Below are 19542 nucleotides of genomic sequence, written 5' to 3'. Positions count from 1 at the left end.
GAATGGCAGACAGCCTTCCTTCCATCTCATTGTGATGAAACCCCAACACTTTTCACAAGCCCTTGGTTAAAATCAAATCTTACCATGTAGTTGGTGGTTAAGGAGCTAAACAATCATAGATGTACCTCATACTGATCAAAACTGGTTTAAATTCATATTTGGCTCAATGGGAAGGGCCAGATGTTATCATTTTTATGTACAGTTACTTTTCACAGTGAAAATAATATCTTCAATTTAGCTCTGGTGCAGTTTTGGGATTCCATTTGTGTGTGTGTGTGTGTGTGTGTGTGTGTGTGTGTGTGTGTGTGTGTTTTAAGTATAATCATGTATTAAGTGCCTTTTGGTTTTTTCCTAAAATTTCATCCAGAATCATAAATTCTGGAATGATTTGCATTTAAAGAAATGCCAATAGAATAGATTTTAAATCAAACAGGATCCAAATGAGATTTTCTTAAAAGTTAGTAGAATATAATGGTCATTTACTACAAATTTAAGCTAGAATTATTTAAAATTGTTTTATAAGGGTATACTGCTGGTAAAAATGTATTATGCATCCACAGGGCTATATATTAAAATCAGTATTAATGTTGGAAATACCATATTCCTTAGAGACTTTCATTATAATAGAGAAAAAAGGGACAAAATATTAACAATATAGATGAATTTATTTAAATCTAATAGTTACAGGAGTGTTACTAAGTGTTTAGAGATGTAATTTGCATTTGAATGAATGAGTTTTTGCTCAGGAATTGTCTCGGTGGTTGGAGAATGGCGTAATGACAGGATGGGTAGCAAAAACATTCAGTGGTGTCAGTTGACTTTTGCAAAACTAACGTCTTCCAGATTTGGGGAAAAGGGAAATGTTTAAAGAACCTAGGGAGACACACATGTTTGTAAACCATGCCAGTAGTTCTGCTAATTTTTATTCTTTTATTTCAGATGTTACTTCAACCTTCTTATCTACTTTAAACCAAACGGGTAATGTCAAGTGATTTCTAAATGCAATAGCTTCTTCTGCAGCCTCTTGAGTTTCTCTCTTGTGTGGTCTACTGGGTTACTAAAGAGTCTTCTTTTGTCTCCTTGCCCTCTTTCCTGTGCCTTCAACCATTCATTTATGACTCCTTTTACTTTGACATTCAACTATAATTGTCACCACCCTCCCACACTTATGGCCATAGCACTCCATTTTAAATAGCATGTATTATTTTTGTGATTATAATAGTGATACATATTAGCTCATAAAAATGGGGAACATAGAGAAATACAAAGAAGAAAATACAAATCATCTTTAATGTTACTTTCCTAAGATGATGACTGTTAACAATTTGGTCTATTTCCATTCAGTATCATTTATACATATATTTATATACATATCCTCTTATATTCTTTGCGAAATAGCCATAATTTACGTAGATTTTTGTATCTTGCCCTTTTGACTTAATATTACGTTAGAAGTATCTTCCGGTGGCCCTTACTATTATGAGTTGATAATATTCCATTGTGTACCATATGTTGAACTTTAAAGTTGTTTCTCTCTTTTTAATAGAAGTTATTGCAATGAACATTCTGGCGCCAACATCTTTGCATTCATCTCTGATTTCTATAGGATACATTCCAAGGATTGCAGTGTGCAAGAATTGCATTCTAAGGGTCAGCAGTATGAGTATTGTAAGACCCTTGATACCTACTGCCCAGTTAACCTTCTAGAAAGGTTGTGCCCAGTGACATTCCCTTCCGCAGTGGATGAAAATATCTGTGTCACTGTACTTTTGCTGAGACTGTATCATATATTATTAAATCTTTCTCTTAACTCTTAGGTTTTATTTTTCATTCTTGATTATTAACGAGGTTACCCAAGAGCGCTTCAGTTACCAAAACCAGAAGTTCATTTCACAGTTGTATTTTGTTGGCTCTGGAAAGGAAACTATCAGGGCAAACAAAATAATATATTTAAAAGATTCTTAATGACAGTGCAAAGTGCTGTCAGCCTTCATAATTAGCACCCATCATTGCCCATGGGTCACACGTTGAAACCTGACAGTTTCAGAAACCTCATTTGTGTGTCTTTGTTACTGATAAGTTTCTGCCAGAATAACTTCATCATTCTTAAGTATGTATCCAATCTCTGAGCTTGGCCTTTTCTTCAGAATTTGCCCATCCACCCTAGGTGACAGAGTTTCTGTGCAAATCTGTGCCCTGAATACAGCCTCTTTCCATTGGCCATTTTTATAGCAAAGATTTCTGTACCCGGTTCTCCATTATTTGAGCAATGAACCATGGGCTCTATCCCGAAAAAAGTGTTTGGAAGACATTTTTAAAGTTTGCTCCTTCGGAGCATGTTAATATTTGCCTGTGAGTCGCTGACTTCGAATAGTCCTGGTTCTGCTGTGGGCATGTTATGTGACTGTATGGATGTGTATGGATGATCTCGACCTCTCTGCGAATAGCATTCTTCATCAATACACTGGGGATAGTATTATGTTAACTCCTCAAGAAGATATTAAGACACTTGATTGTATAGTAGCAATATTTTAAATCCCATGTGACTGTTTCACGTTAATTTTTACTCTGAATCATCTGCTCTTTATAACCTGATACCCGAACTTCCTGATAGTGGCTTAATTCTACATATCTGAAGTGTACCCATATCATATCTCTAGCAGCAGTGCATGGAAATGAAATTCTAAAGTAGAATTACACAAGCAGTGGGGTGTGTACTGGGTGTACTCTAGCTGGGTAAACATGGAACTCCAACTCCCAGACCCACCCTGTGCCAATGCTACATGAGCCGTGGATGCGGTTCCCATTCATTCTGCTGCTGAGATGACCACTAGTGTCTTAAAGATGTCAACAGTGTGACTTTTTCCAGCACTTCACTAAAATGATACTCATGGCAAATTGTTTTTAAAAAACAAGCAATAATTCTGCTCTAATATTTAAGTTGTTTCTTTGCAGAAAAAACTAAAATCACTATAGTAAAAACCTTCAATGCATCAGGTATGACTTATTATCAATATCAAGACTTTCTTTTTTATGACTAAAATCAAAGTAAACAAATGGCTGGTGTTGATGATTTCTTTCTCTTTTTTCCAACCTTTTCAAGATAAAATTCTGTTCTTAATGAATAGATGTGTATGCACTGGGTACCTGAAGTTGTACTAGGTGTTTGGGGCTATATAATAATGATCAGACACAGAGCCCACCCTCAAGAATCTTCCAGTCTATGGGGGAAGACAAGGCAAACAAATAGATAACTAATATGAACATATATGCAGATAAAGGCAATGATTATACAAGTATTACTGACATGGTTAAGAGGCATAGGAGTAGAAAGGGATGCAATTAAGGAAGAAGTTAGAGGAATGAACCTCAATTTATTTTTTTTCTGAGACAAGGTCTCACTCTGTCACCCAGGCTGCAGTGCAGTGGTGCAATCATAGCTCATTGCAGCCTCGACCTCCTTTGCTCAGGTGATCCTCCCACCTCAGCCTCCTGAGTAGCTAGGGCTGCAGGCTTGTGCCACCAAGCCCGGCTAATTGTTGTATATTTTTGTAGAGATAGGATTTCGCCACATTTCCCAGGCTGGTCTCAAACTCCTGGGCTCAAGTGATCTGCCCGCCCCAGCCTCCCAAAGTGCTAGGTTTATAGGCATGAGCCACTGTACCTGGCCAAATTCTTTTTAAATCAAGGAAAATGTATACTTTTAAGTTTCTATACAAGACTAGGCACACGAAGCCTTCTGATTGATTTCAAGCAGGGGTTGGCAAACTATTACCAATGGGCCAAATTGGGCTCACTGCCTGTTTTTGTGAATAAAGTTTTATTGGAAGGAACACTACGATGCCCCTTTGTTTACATATTCTCCATAGCTATTTTTCTGCTGCATAAAATGCAAGTGGTTGCAACAGAGACCATATGACCCACAAAGCTTAAATACTTACCAACTGATCCTTTAGAAAGTTTTCTCACTCATGATTTAAGGAATGACCTGTGGCCATGTACATAGAGAAGATTACAGATGAGAACCCTAGCAATAGGAAAGAAAATTCTCAGAATGAATGAACAGCAAGAAGACACATCACTGGAAATGATGTGTGGCTAAAATTTAGAAATAGATGAGATGATCAAATGAAAAGCTTAGTAAGTAATACAGCAATGGTTTAAAGGACATTTTTAGCATAACTACTCATTATAGAAGCTATAAATTCTATATTTGCATAGTATATATGTTATAGTGAGTTCTGTCTATAAGCAAATATACCTGCTTATAGACAGAAAAAGAAATCTTTCTCTTCTGATGGGAGTAACATTGCTTTGAAACAATACAAAAATCTAAGTGGGTGTTGAACAATGAGAAAATACATGGACACAGGGAGGGGAACATCACACACTGGGGCCTGTCAGGGGGGCGGGGGCTAGGGGAGGGATAGCAGTAGGTGGAGGGGTAGGGGAGTGATAGCATTAGGAGAAATACCTACTGTAGATGACAGGGTGATGGATGCAGCAAACCACCATGGCACGTGTATACCTGTGTAACAAACCTGCACAATCTGCACATGTACCCCAGAACTTAAAGTATAATAAATTTTTTTAAATCTACAGATCTGGTAATTTGGAGTACCTAAATTTAATTTTCTCTCAAAATCAAAACTCATAGATATAGGCATCTTCGCTAAAGCATGATGCCTATATATCAATAATTCATACTAGCAGAAATCATATCACATGCACTAACTCAAATTGTAATTTTAATTTCTACCCAAACTAGTTTTCTCATAGCAACAAACTAAGGATTCGTAATGTGCAATGGAAATAAACTAGCAATTGGGCATTGCACACATAATTCTGACCAAACAAGACCTAACAAGGAGACAAAAAAATGTCTTAATATAACAGGTTTTTCCCTTGGCAGTTTGTTTAATACATTATCAACATTTGCTCCTCCCATGTACTATGGATTTTTTATGTTTTGCCAAAAGGATGCAATTAATGAGGGATGGCTTTTTAGAGAAGTAAACCTTGAGCTCTTTTCAAATCGAAGAAGAGATATACTTCTCCTCTCACCAAAGGATGAAGTTTTTCTCAGGTTAATACATATAAAGTTTTGTTCTGATGCTCATTTTATCTGCCAGTCATCTCTGTCTCCTTTGTATGTCTGTGTGGTCAGTTGTCCGGGTCATCACTCTTTTTGCCCTCACCAATAAGTAGATAAAAAATGCTTTTTTATATACTGGCCAGTATCATCCACTAGATTGTAAGCTCCTTGAGGGTAGTGTCTATATTTGGAAACTCCTAAAGCCTGTAGAATATGGTAGGTGCTCAGCAAATATGTTTTGAATTTTGTAGTTTTTGCCCATGAAACAATATTATGACATTAATGTTATCTCATACATACATTTGAGTAAAGAGCTAGGATTAACACTAGGTGTTCATGGGCTCCCCTACCTAGGAAAAGGAGGATCTGTGATTAAGGGCAGTCTCTACTTGTTTTGTATTCATGGTACTCTGTTTATATTGAATAGGAGAGGGATTAACTGGGAAGGGGATGAAAATTTTAGGGAGGAATTGGGGGTCAGATATTGACATACTAAGGATTAGTAAAGAATTAAGTTCCATAGCTGATCAACCAACAAATGAAAACCCTCTCATTTCTTTAGTCTTTATGGAATTCATCCGGCCAATTATATCTAGCTTATAATATTTCTGGTCCACATTTGCTGCCTACATTTTTTAATTCTCTTGACAATGTAACACATAAACGCAGGCTTTGACATGCTTAACTGTCTGGGTTGTGTTTTCTTTACAGGTGTCAAACCCCAGCGAAATATCTGCAATTTGTCATCTATTTGCAATGACTCAGGTTAGTTTTTGTGTATATTACACATTACCAGATAAATTTCCTTCATAGAGAAAAATGGTTTGCTTTTTTTTCTTTTGAGAATGTGGTATGTGCCTCTTGGATCAGCCTCTTTTCACGCTACCTGGCTACTCGGAGTCCCTAATAAAAACAAAAGCAAATTTTAGATCTGGCTGAAATTACCTTCCTGTTGCCTAGTGAGAAGATGGATTCACTTCCTTAATATGAGACATACAGCTCTACAATAAATATTTTTCATTATAGCTTTAAATCCATAACTAATAACCTTAGAGTTAATTCATGAACATAATAATGACATTAATAATTATTGAAGGTCACTTCTTTTTTTTTCCCCCATTTATTTTATTGCATTTTAGGTTTGGGGGTACATGTGAAGAACATGCAAAATTGTTGCATAGGAACACACGTGGCAGTGTGATTTGCTGCCTTCCTCCCCATCACCTACATCTGGCATTTCTCCCCTTGCTATCTCTCCCCAGCTTCCCACCCCCCCCCGTCCCTCCCCTTTTTCCCCCCAACTGACCCCAGTGTGTAGTGCTCCCCTCCCTGTGTCCATGTGTTCTCATTGTTCAACACCCGCCTATGAGTGAGAACATGCGGTGTTTGATCTTCTGCTCTTCTGTCAGTTTGCCGAGAATGATGGTTTCCAGGTTCATCCATGTCCCTACGAAGGACCCAAACTCATCGTTTTAAAAAGTCATTTCTTATATAGAAATCTGTCAAGCTTTTCCATAGGGCCTTAAGTATTAGAGCTTAGACACAGGATATCGTCTTGCTAAGAATAAAGCAGATCAGTCTGCTGAATGTTGACAACTCGTGTACACCTGGTTTAAATGGATGCTAATTCTAGCAATGTCCATAATGTATTTTGCCATCTTTAACTACGGCCATTTGCTATTTTTAAAAATTGAGATGGAAGTCTCTTCAGAACATGCTATTTTTGAAATGGGAATATTTTCCCTTCTGTCGTGGGCCAGAAGGAATGAAACAACCACTTTTCTCACCTTGGTTTGGCTCCCTGGGCTCCCTTCCTTGTTAAAACCAATGAAAGCAAATGTGAAAAACAGAAAAATATGCAATGGCAGATCAGAACTGGCCAGGAGATCATGAGAAAGCGAGAAGAGGAAGTTAACTCGGTATTTTATGATACGAGTCTTACTGTGATTATAGTAATAAGCAGTCATGACAGGAACATTTTCTTTATTCCATTCCTTTTAACAGTTTACTCATTTGTTTGAAAAACATAGGTAACAATTTCAAGTAAATAAGTTAAGGTTGGATAATTTAGAAAACAAGAAAACATCCCATTGAAAGAATGTTTTACACTTTCTATTGTGTGAATGCAAGATTTGCTCATCTGAGCTTTCTGCTAATACTATGGTCCAGGTTGAATATAGGAGGAAAGTATTAGTCGGTTTTGATTAAAGAAAGCAAAGTGTTGGATACATTTCATTTATGTATATTGTATAACTCTGTCTTCTGTTTTCTTCCTCCATTTCTCCTTCCTCCTGACTCTTCTGTTCACCGAATTCCCCGTAATGTCATTATTTTCCTGATTCATTTATGTTTTGGGCTGATGACTAATGTCTAGTTCAGTGTTGTGTCTACACGATGTTTGATAACTATTTGAAAATTGAACATGTAGTTAAAAAAAAAAAAAAAAAAAAAACAACTGGTCATCTTGACGAACAGATGCCAGAAAGCTGGTTGCAGTCATGTTTTCCCCAGTGAAGGGACTGAATTGACCATTTGTCTTAGTGTTGGTAAAAACAGCCTCACCAGGGAACCAGCTCTTTTGGCACCAGAAGCCCCATGGTACCCTGCCAGAAACTGGAAGCCTTCACTTGTTGCAGGCTCCAGTCTGGGTTCACTAAGAAAAATGGAAGCTGGTGAAAGTGGGAGCTGACTAAGAGTTAGGCTGATAGTCAGAAGGTAGTGGCTTCCTGGTTGCTCTGGCCCCACTGTGCTCCCAGCACATTCATGAAACTCAGCATTCACTCAGTAAGAATAAGAGGCAGAGACGCTGTGGATGTTAGCATGCATGTACACACACACACAATTTAAATAGTCATTTAAAAGTTAAGATTTTTAAAAATGTATAAGTAATTCTATGCAGATATCATTTTTAAAAATAATTACATACTGTATGAATTGAAATTTCAGTGTCAATATGCAGAAAGTGAGGCTCTCAGTAGAAAAGTTGCTGAAATAGATCATGTCAGATACTGGTCTGTTGGCTTCCTTGGCCATTTTTAAGCAGGAATCAGTTGCTGTGCTTTGGGGTGCAATAAAAGATAATGAGAGGAGGAGGCCCTCTAGCTTAGGGGTTGGCACTACTCGCCATAGTCCAAATATGGCCTGTTTTTGTAAATAAAGTTTTATAGGAACACAGCCCTATGCCCATCGCTTACGTATTGTCTGTGGCTGCTTTCATGCTACAGTGGCAGAGTTGGGTAGTTACAACGTAGACCATACAGCCCGCAAACCCTCAAATATTTACTACCTGCTCAATCACCAAAAACATTGGCTGAGCCCTGGCTCTAGTTTATGTGACATCCTTGCCCCATTGCTCACAAGGCCAGGTTGGGGTTCCTATAGATCAAGCTTGTTCAACCCATAGCCCAGGGGCCACATGCGGCCCAGGACCACTTTGTATGTGGCCCAACACAAATTTGTAAACTTTCATAAAACATTATGAGATTGATGCAGGGCCCTTTTTTTTTTTAAGGTCATCAGCTATCATTAGTGTGTTTTACATGTGGCCCAAGACACTTCTTCTTTCAATGTGGCCCAGGGAAGCCAAAAGATTGGACAACCCTGCATATAAATTGTGAAGTGCACACCACATCCTTCTGTGTAGGAGTCTCTATTTTATTGTTTCCAGATAGAGTGAAAGCCCCTAGGAATAAAATTTCTTAACAAGAGGGCAAGTTTTCTCTTTCTGAATTCCCACATAAAATTTGCAGTTCATAGTTTCTGAAAATTATATTGATAATAGTTGAGTAACTTACTGAGTAAATATGAATAAAAACAATTCAGTGAAACCTTATAATTCGATCATCTTTTTGTATGTGGTATTAATCCTCAAACTATAAAGATACAAGTCTCACATTTCTTTTTGAAAATTTATTTTTTAGCATTTTTTAAAGGTGAGATCATGTTTCAATATGATGAAGAAAGCACCATTCCCCAGGTAAGTTTTAAAGATTTTTCTTACTGCAGTCTTAAAAGGCAAATTCATGTGTATTTAAAGATTTGTTTGAGGTTCAGATTATTTATGATATTTGGCATATTTATTGTTATGACCAAGTTTAAATAAAATGTGTTGAGTCCCTACCTTTGTAGCGAGGGCTTAAATTCATAATAATCGTGGTATTTTGTTAACAATTTTAGTTTTCAGTAGGCTTGCTGCTGAATAAGAATGTTAAGATAATGCAGTTCTACTGCCAGTTAAAATTTTAAATTATATTAGAAACTCTTAGCAACAAGAAATGTATATATTGAATCTAAGAATAATATTCTGAATGTGATTCTGTTCTCTCCATGGGGGATTCTGATGCAGTGGTATCAGCCTTTTTAAAACCTAGATTGATTTAGAGGATCCCAGCCAAATGTGGTTCATTCACTCAATGACTATTTCTGAGCACCAACTATGTGCCAAGCAATCAACGCGCTGGTTGCTAGAAATACAGCAATTGCTGCTATCAAGTTTTCCTTTTTACACTGGGGTCTGTTACTTAGATCCAGGACCTTTCATGACAAGAATGTTAATAGTGTTCTTTGTGGGGAACTCTTGAAATGAAGAAAGACAGAAATTAGCACATCAGAGTTGCTGACTTAGAATATTTTTTAAAGGAAACATAAAAATAGCGGCCGGGGTTGGTGGCTCACGCCTGTAATCCCAGCACATTGGGAGGCCGAGGCAGGCGGATCATGAGGTCAGGAGATTGAGACCATCCTGGCTAACACGGTGAAACCCTGTCTCTACTAAAAATACAAAAAATTAGCCGGACGTGGTGGCATGCACCCATAATCCCAGCTACTCCAGAGGCTGAGGCAGGAGAATTGTTTGAACCCAGGAGGTGGAGGTTGCAGTGAGCCGAGATCGTGCACTCCAGTCTGGGTAACAGAGCGAGACTCCATCTCAAAGAAAAACGGCTCAGCCAATGTGGATTAACCTTTGAGAGCCACTTTTTGCCCTCCCTTTTCTATAAAACTGCAACTTGATCATTGGCTAGACAATGTTCCTTGCTGTTAGGATTCAGCCTTTGGGGTATAGTTATTTGTGTGGCCAAGAAAACTGAAGAACAACTTATTGTTAGAGAGTTCAAACAAACAACGAAACAATGTTAGTCATATTCTTAATGATTTTGTGCTTCTAACAGAATCAAGATAAAACGAATGACACCTTAACTAGAGTCCTGTCTCTAAGTGAATCAAAGTGAGTAATCCGCCGTTTGATTTAACACTTCAGACATCAGCTATGGAAGGGTACTTGTTGAGCCATGTTTGCTGTTGAAAACTAAGAATGGGAAGGAGACTGGCCTAAAGGTTATAGAGCCAATTGGTTCTTGACTTCGTTGCAAACTAACCGTAATCCCATCAACTTTATCCCCATGAGGCTCTTTGATGCTCTGAAGTTATATAACAGCTTCATTTGAATTAGCATTTGAATTTTAATATGATTTGCTATCCAGCATGGTTGAAAGAGGAGTCCAAGGTGTGACTCCAAATATATGATGTGTTCATGCTTTCGTGAAGCATCAGTGATTCATAAGTCAGAGAGAAGTCTTTGTTAAGTAGACCTGGGCTTACAAGGACAAGCACAGACAATGAGAAATGCATTACAAATAGATGCCTCCTTGGCCAGGCGCAGTGGCTCATGCCTGTAATCCCAGCACTTTGGGAGGCTGAGACAGGCGGATCACCTGAGGTCAGGAGTTTAAGACCACCCTGGCGAACATGGTGAAACCCTATCTCTACTAAAAATACAAAAATTAGCCAGGTGTGATGGCGGGTGCCTATAATCCCAGCTACTTGGGAGGCTGAGGCAGGAAAAATGCATGAACTCAGGAGGCGGAGGTTGCAGTGAGCTGAGATCACACCATTGCACTCCAGCCTGGGCAACAAGTGCAAAACTCTGTCTCAAAAAAAACAACAAACAACAAATAGATGCCTCCAGTTAAACAGTAAGTCAAAATGTCAGCCACCAGGATGGCCTAGGCCAGGAGATGGCATTACTCTGTCTGTCACCGAAAGGGGCAACTTCCTATTTCTGCCCTCATAGCAGCCAGCGAGGCAGCATCAGAGGTGAAATTCATCTACTCTCAGCATTGCCACTACCTCACAAATGAGATTGTTATAAACTTTTGAAGCAAATCTGTTCTGGTGTCTGTGATGACACTGAAAAGAAAAACCTTTCCTTTAAAAACAAAACAAATTTCTCTTCTTATGGGTCATCTTTCAAATTAGCATTTTGACCTGGCTGTGTCTGATGATTCAGCAATGCCTAGGCAGAGAGAAGCATTTGGCAGAGAGCAAACATCCCTAGGGCCTGCTGAGTTTGTAGTGGCCAAGAAGTTCAACTGCTGAGAACTGGGAGTGTGGCAGCGTGTTACTCATGTTCTTTATGCCTATTCTTTGACCTCCTAATGAAATCTAACTTTTCTAACTATTCAGTTATAGATGTGAAATGAAAAGCAGAAGAGATCAGTGCCCTGGAAGGATCTGGAGCTTTAGATGGGCAACAAAAGAAGAAACATTTTTTTTTTTTTTTGAGATGGAGTCTCACTCTGTCGCCCAGGCTGGAGTGCAGTGGTGTGATCTTGGCTCACTGCAACCTCCACCCTCCTGGGTTCAAGCATTTCTTGGCCCTCAGCCTCCCGAGTAGCTGGGATTACAGGCGTGTGCCACTACACCTGGCTAATTCTTGTATTTTTAGTAGAGACGGGGTTTTGTCATGTTGGCCAGGGTGGTCTTGAACTCCTGACCTCAAGTGATTCACCCACCTCGTCCTCCCAAAGTGCTGGAATTACAGGCATGCCACTGCGCCTGGCCAAAACTTTCTTTTTTTTAACTCACAAATTTACAATTAGAACACAACTTGGCATACTTGTAATTATGCCTAATTACTAGACTAGAAATAGAGCTGAGTTCATTTAAGGTCACCAGGCATTTGTTGAACACCTGCTTTGTGCTGGGACTTGGGGATCCACAGGGATAAACCTAACTCTCTGAGATGGAAAACCAAGTCAAGAACAGTGGTTCTCATCCCTGGCTGCATGCATATTAAAATCACCCGGGGAGTTTTCAGAAATCCCAGTGCCCAGGCATGCTCTGTAACAAATCAGGATTTGGGGGCTAAGACCCCAGACATCGGCATGTTTCCAACATGAAGCTAATTGTGAGAACCAGGCCTCTAGAATCTGGTGGGGAAGACACAAGATGAAATAACAATACAGTGCGACCCCTGCACTGAAGGTGGCTTGTATAGGGTACCAAAGGATGAATGTTCTAAGTCTCTGAATACAGAGCAGGAGGAGCAATTAAACCAGTCTGACCACAGGGGAGGGACAGGGGAACCCCCAGAAAGAAGGTGACTTGTAGGCTGAGCGTGGTGGCTCATGCCTGTAATCCCAGCACTGTGGGAGACTGAGGCAGGCAGATCACTTGAGCCCGGAAGTTTGAGACCAGCCTGGGCAAGATGGCGAGAACTGGTCTCTACAGAAAATTAGCTGGGCATGGTAGCATGTGCCTGTAGTTCCAGCTACTCAGGAGGCTGAGGCAGGAGGATCACCTGAGCCCAGGAGGTGGTCTCTGAGCACAGTTATGGAGGAGTGGCTCCTGCTGGCTTGAGGAGTTAGCAGCTACTGCCATGACCCTTCCTTCCTTCCAGACCTTGCCTGGTGCCACCATTCCTTGGAACAGGGTTTCTCAACCTTGACACTCTTGACTTTTGGGGCTGGATCATCCTTTGTTGTGGGGGTATCCTGTGCATTGTAAGGTGTCTAACAGCATCCCTGGCCTCTCTCTACCAAATGCCAGTAGCGCCCTCCTCAGGGATAACCAAAAGTGTCTCCAGACATTGCCAAATAGCCCCTGGAGGGCGGAGTCACCCCTGTTTGAGAACTACCGCCTTAGAGTGAATTCTCTAACTAGCTTCCTTTCATCCCAGCTTCATGGGAAGTTCTGCCACTTTGAAGAAATGAAAGTGTTGCTGGAGTGGGATTGGAGGAGGGAAATAAGGGAAATTCCTAAGGGGGTGTTGTGAGACGGGGTGAGGAAGAAATCAGAGGCACAGGGTCCCCAGGGTGAGTGGCCTGCCCCTCTCAGAAATTTTTGCCTGGGGCCAGCTCTCCCCCTGGCCCTCTGCCAGAAGAAGCTGCCTGAGGTTGCAGTAGCCCCATGAATAACAAAATTGTCCAACCATAATTTGTATCTCGCTTTTGGCTAGAACCGATATAGCTCCCGTCTGGTTGGTTTCCCTTGCCATATAAATAATTTATTTTCTTGCCACGTAGGACTCTCTTATTATGCTCTCTGTTTCTTCAAAGTGAACCCTGTAAGCAGTGTATATCATGTGCTTGATTTAATTGCTAAAATCTAACGTGTTTTGAATTCAATATCACTAATTGTCTCCTTGATGTCAGTTTCTCTCATTTTATTACAGACGTTCAGAGCTCAACAAAACCCTGCAAACCCTAAGTGAGGTAATCATAGTACACCCTGTAGCTTGTTTATAATTATTGTTATGATTTGGGTAAAGCATACGGTTCTGCATTCCTGGGAGACAAGTATTCGAATTCTCCCACATTTGTCATGTAAAAGAATGAATGGACTAGTTTTTTTATTCCAAAAATCACAACTATAAGCAATGGGTAGACATTACAAGGAGGTAGATTTTCCTTCATGTAAGACCAAGAGTTTCTTAAAATATAAACGCCAGGAAAATGAGCTTCCTTGTGTAATAGTGACCTCACGGAGTTTGTATGGCCTGAAGAGCGTTGATGATAGGCTGGGAATCCGGTAGGAACGCGAAATGGACAATCCCTAAGGGCTCTCATGATGCTAAAATTCTGTCATTAGCCTTGGGTCTTTTCTGTTATTTCCAACTGTCCAAAGTAACATATATGTGTTTACATGTTTGTTTTGTTTCAGACTTATTTTATAATGTGTGCTACAGCAGAGGACCAAAGGTCAGTCATTTCTAATACCTTCATAAATATCATTCTCTCTCCATTTATGAGAAATAAAGTATTAAGGAGTCTTAGTTAAATTGCAAATGCAAAGGGGGCCCTCTAAAATAAATACATATTAAATCCAAAAATATTTGGATTTAAATATTTTTATTTTTCCAAACACTGATCCCTCTGTCATATCTATCTTCTTGTTTCTTTATGAAGCACAGAGAAGTGTGTAGTATCGGGCCATTTACCTGTGGTTCCACAAGGCTAAGGGTAATCAGTGACCTTAGCCCCGAGGGCCACTGATATAAGCAAGAAATGGCTTCCAGTGATCCAGGCAGAATGAAGTGCAGACCAAAAAGAAGGAATGTAACATGGAGCTTGGGAAAAGAAGGAGAGAGGGGGAAGGAAAAGATTGGAAAGAAAGAAAAAAGAACATGGCTGGGTGTGGTGCCTCACACCTGTAATCCCAGCACTTTGGGAGGCCAAGGTGGTTGGATCACTTGAGGTGAGGAGTTCAAGACCAGCCTGGCCAACAAAGCTGAAGCCCATCTCCACTAAAAATACAAAAATTAGTTGGACGTAGGGGTGGGCGCCTTTAATCCCAGCTACTTGGGAGGCTGAGGTAAAAGAATCGCTTAGCCTGAGAGGCAGAGGTTGCAGTGAGCCGAGATTGCACCACTGCACTACAGCCTGGGCAAAAGAGTGAGACTATCTCAAATAAATGAATGAATGAAAGAAAAGAAAAGAAAAGGGAAAAGGGGAAGGAAAGGAAAAGAAAAAAAAGAAAGAAAGAGAGAAAGAAAGAAAGAAAAAAGAAAAGAACAAATTAAGAAGCACATACAGGCAGGAGTGAATCAGAGGTTGTCCAAAAATTATTTGGGGTTGCACAGATTATCATTTTAAATTGTGTCCCATTGGCTATCCTGACTGTGTAAACCAATGGCTTATAGGGCAATACTCTCACTACCTGGACCCCAAGCCTTCTGTGACAGTCAAAGTCCTAGAAATTGAGAGTTTCTACTCATCAAACTATTCATTGGTAAAAATAAGGGCAAGTCTTCTGTGAAATTGTAATCCCTATCCACTATACATATTTAGTTCATTTCAGTGACCTCTTTTCGTTATTGCAACATTAATTTTCTTTCACCTAAACCAAGGCTAAGGTAGAAATAATCAGAGAGAATGTCTTCAATTCTTAACTATCTGATAATCTAGATAGAATTTCCAGAAAGATTTTTTTTTTTTTTGAGATGGAGTCTTACTCTGTTGCCCAGGCTGGAGTGTAATGGCACAATATCGGCTCACTGCAACCTCCACCTCCCAGGTTAAAGCAACTCTCCCTGCCTTAGCCTCCTGAGTAGCTAGGATTACAGGCATGCACCACCACACACAGCTAATTTTTGTATTTTTAGTAGAGACAGGTTTTCAGCATGTTGGCCAGGCTGGTCTCAAACTCCTGGACTCAAGTGATCCGTCTGCCTTGGCCTCCCAAAGTGCTGGAATTATAGGTGTGAGCCAATGCACCCAGCCACAGAAAGATTTTGGATTTGAAAGATCTTGATGTGGGCTGGGTGCAATGGCTCACACTTGTAATCCCAGCACTTTGGGAGGCAAAGGTGGGTGGATCACCTGAGGTCAGGAGTTTGAGACTAGCCTGGCCAACATGGCAAAACCCTATCTCTACTAAAAATACAAAAATTAGTGCGGTGTGGTGGTGCACACCTGTAATTCCAAATACTAGGGAGGCTAAGGGAGGAGAATCATTTGAACCCAAGAGGCAGGGAGGTTGCAGTGAGCCAAGATCACACCACTGCACTCCAGCCTGGGTGACAGAGCGAGACTCCATCTAAAAATAAAAAAAGAGAGAGAGAAAAAAAAAGATCTTGATGTTCATCTAGGCTGGTATGTGAAAGGGCTCCCATGATGGAAGCTCAAATGTTTATAGACACCAGGCAAGTGGCCAGCTAGTGTTTGTGGGGTGAGATTAAAGGTGTCAAGGTGCTTGCTTGTCTCTGCAACCAAGTTTCACCCCTGCCTGTTCGTTGTGTAGGCAGGCAAAATGATCCAGCACCTGTGTGTGGTCAGAGAGCCCCGGTTTGCAACCTCTGTGAACGTGAACCTCCGTGAATGTCTCTTAATATCAAGTCTTTTTGGGTAAAATTCAAACCATGGTAAATGGGTATTTACAAGCTTACTGGTGTGACATCACAAGTGAACGGTTTCAGTGTCCGCTTTCCTCACTCTAAGTTTGCAAGAGCAATTACAGATATGTAGGTAGGTTTCCTACTTAGTAACATTCTGGTTATGTATATTTCTCTTTATAGCACATTAAATTGCACATTCACAATAAAACTGAATAATACAATGAATGCATGTGCTGTAATAGCTGCTTTGGAAAGAGTAAAGATTCGACCAATGGGTAAGTTGTCTATTATTGTTATTATTGCTGCATTTCTCTTCATGTGGCTTTTGATGTGTTATTTTTCTAATTGAAAATATAATAAATTTATATATGTTACAGCTTTCTGTTTTGACTCCTTTGTCCTTGGGCAATTTCTCTCTCTCTCTCTCTCTCTCTCTCTCTCTCTCTCTCTCTCTCTCTCCAGTGTCTCAGTCTGTTTCCAGGCTGGAGTGCAGTGGTGCACTCATGGCTCACTGCAGCCTCGACTTCCCAGACTCCAGTGATCCTCTCACCTCAGCCTCCCGAGTAGCTGGGACTACAGGCATGCACTACCACACCCAGCTAATTTTAACATTTTTAGTAGAGATGAAGTCTCCTTATATTGCCCAGGTTGGTCTCAAACTCCTGGGCTCAAGTGATCCTCCTGCCTCCGCCTACCAGAGTGCTAGGATTACAGGCATGAGCGCTAATCACTATGCATGATGTGGTAATCACTAATTACCACACGTGTCCATTGGGCAATTTTTAAAGAGCCCTAGAAGGTTATTTTTCCTGTTTGCTAATACAGTTATTTTATTGTATTGTATTTTAAGTTCTGGAATACATGTGCAGAATGTACAGGTTTGCAACATTAATTTTTTTTTCACCTAAACCAAGGCTAAAGTAGAAAGAAACAGAATGTCTTCAAGTCTTAGCTATCTGATAATCTAGACAGAATTTCCAGGAAGATTTATTTATTTATTTATTTTGAGACCTAGTCTCACGCTGTTGCCCAGGCTGGAGTGCAGTGGCACAATCTCGGCTCACTGCAACCTCCGCCTCCTGGGTTCAAGCAATTTTCCTGCCTCAGCCTCCCAAGTAGCTGGGACTACAGGCATGTGCCATCACACCATGCCCAGCTAATTTTTTGTATTTTTTGTAGAGACGGGGTTTCACTATGTTAGCCAGGATGGCTTTGATCTCTTAACCTTGTGATCTGCCTGCCTCAGCCTCCCAAAGTGCCGAGATTACAGGCGTGAGCCACTGTGGCTAGCCCAAGACTGCCTTTTGTGCCATGGTGGTTTACTGCACCTCTTAACCCATCATCTAGGTTTTAAGCCCACACACATTAGGTATTTGTCCTAACCTTCTCCCTCCCCACTAATAAAGTTTTAATATGTCTTATTTGATAACATGATTAAATAAACCCTATTGAGAAGGAGAATTCTTTTTGGAGTGTTCAGTGGGTTGCTACTGGGATATGTCCACTTTTCAATTGACAAGCAAAAATTGTACATATTTGTGGTGTACACCGTGAAGTTTTGATATACAGCATGGAGTGGCTATAGCAACTGTTTAACACTGCATTACCTCACATACCTGTCATTTTTTGTGGTGAGAACGTTTAAGGTCTACTCTCTTAGCACTTTCCGAGCATACAGTATGTTATTATTAACTGCAGTCACCATGTTGTACGGTCGATCTCTTTTATGCCTCCTGCCTAACTGAAATTTTGTGTCTTTTGTCCAGCATTTCCCCATTCCTTCTGCCTTGGACCTTCTCCCAGTAAACCCCATTTCACCCTGTTTCTGAGTTTGACGTTTTAGATTCCACATCTGAGTGAGATCATGCAGTATTTGTCTTTCCATGCCTGGCTTACTTCACTTAACATCACATCCTCCAAGATATGTTTACTTGTGGATTCTTCTTAGGAGTTCCTGAAGAGTGATTAGTGCTACATGCATATAACCCCCCAAAAAAGTTAATACATATTTTTGAGTACCTACTATGTATACAGTATATAATTGTCAATATGATGGCGTCCAATGTATTTTATCACCTGTTTAGACAATTACTCTCTTCAATGCCTGCAGCGTAGGAACCATGATAGTTAATGGTTCTGAGCTGCCACCTTGCTTTGTTCTTGACTGTGCATTTTTCTTGTTTCTGTTCCTTTTGTCTCCCCTAGAACACTGCTGCTGTTCTGTCAAGACACCCTGCCCTTCCTCTCCAGAAGAGCTGGAAAAGCTGCAGTGGTATGTCACAAACATGCAGACCCTTCTTCAAAAAGAAAAAAAATAAGGCCGGGCGTGGTGGTTCATGCCTGTAATCCCAGCACTTTGGGAGGCCAAGGCAGGAGAATCACAAGGTCAGGAGATCGAGACCATCCTGGCTAACAAAATGACCTCCGGTGATCCACCTGCTTCAGACTCCCAAAGTGCTGGGATTACAGGCGTGAGCCACCATGACCAGCTGAGTCATGGCTTTTTGACCCATGACATTTCTGACTGTCTGACACCCCTGTGTCCTCACTGCCCTGAAACTCAGGGGGTGCAGGGAGGCCTATAGCCAAGTGCCCAGCCAGATTGGACCAAGCAGGCTTTTCTTCTCATAGATGTGACTTGCTTTAGGGCCCTTAACCTAATATTTCTCCCTCTTCTCACCCTAGAGAAGCTCTAAGAACACATTCCTCGTTGGTGTTCTAACTATCTCAAACTATCTCAGAGCCTTCCCCGGGTAATAATTTTAATTTCTTGCTCCTCCTCTAGTTGTTCCTCCCTAGATCCCTGAAGACTGATGGATCTTGCGCCAGAGAGTAGGTGAAAACTTCTCCACCTTTGATGCCCATGAAAATCACCAGAGAGTTTAGAAAATACACATGCCCCATCCCAAGACCAACTGAATCAAACACAGAGGAGTAGGCCACAGAAATCTATACACATATGTGTTTTAAAAAGTGTCTGGGCCGGGCGTGGTGGTACACGCCTGTATTCCCAGCACTTTGAGAGGCTGAAGCGGTTGGATCACCGGAGGTCAGGAGTTCGAGACCATCCTGGCCAACATGGCAAAACCCTATCTCTACTAAAAATACAAAAATTAACCAGCCATGGTGGCAGACACCTGTAGACCCTGCTACTTGGGAAGCTGAGGCAAGGGAATCACTTGAACCCGGGTGGCAGAGGTTGCAGTGAGCCAAGATCGTGCCACTGCACTCCAGCCTGGGCGACAAGAGTGAGACTCCATCTCAAAAAAAAAAAAAAAAAAAATAAAAGCCGGGCACGGTGGCTCACGCCTGTAATCCCAGCACTTTGGGAGGC

General features: G+C 40.7%; 1 protein-coding gene across 6 annotated transcripts in view; it reads left to right on the top strand.

The window, feature by feature from the left end:
* The window catches only part of ADGRG2 (adhesion G protein-coupled receptor G2), a 98477-nt gene that overhangs the window by 53204 nt on the left and 25731 nt on the right, over nucleotides 1-19542 (top strand). For 3 of the 6 annotated variants that reach the window (XM_017540635.1, XM_037742799.1, XM_037742800.1), the window contains 9 exons: nucleotides 940-978; nucleotides 2956-2997; nucleotides 5807-5860; nucleotides 9016-9071; nucleotides 10264-10319; nucleotides 13548-13587; nucleotides 14036-14073; nucleotides 16389-16483; nucleotides 18414-18480. In XM_017540635.1, coding sequence (XP_017396124.1) covers nucleotides 940-978; nucleotides 2956-2997; nucleotides 5807-5860; nucleotides 9016-9071; nucleotides 10264-10319; nucleotides 13548-13587; nucleotides 14036-14073; nucleotides 16389-16483; nucleotides 18414-18480 — 487 coding nt within the window. The remainder of the gene's footprint in view (nucleotides 1-939; nucleotides 979-2955; nucleotides 2998-5806; nucleotides 5861-9015; nucleotides 9072-10263; nucleotides 10320-13547; nucleotides 13588-14035; nucleotides 14074-16388; nucleotides 16484-18413; nucleotides 18481-19542) is intronic. The other 3 variants (XM_017540634.1, XM_037742801.1, XM_037742802.1) reach the window with 1 other exon arrangement.

The sequence above is a fragment of the Cebus imitator genome, unplaced genomic scaffold (assembly GCF_001604975.1).
Source record: "Cebus imitator isolate Cc_AM_T3 unplaced genomic scaffold, Cebus_imitator-1.0 Scaffold128, whole genome shotgun sequence".
Classification (NCBI taxonomy): domain Eukaryota; kingdom Metazoa; phylum Chordata; class Mammalia; order Primates; family Cebidae; genus Cebus; species Cebus imitator.
Note: the sequence above shows the minus strand (reverse complement) of the source record. Positions and strands in the feature narration are given on the sequence as shown.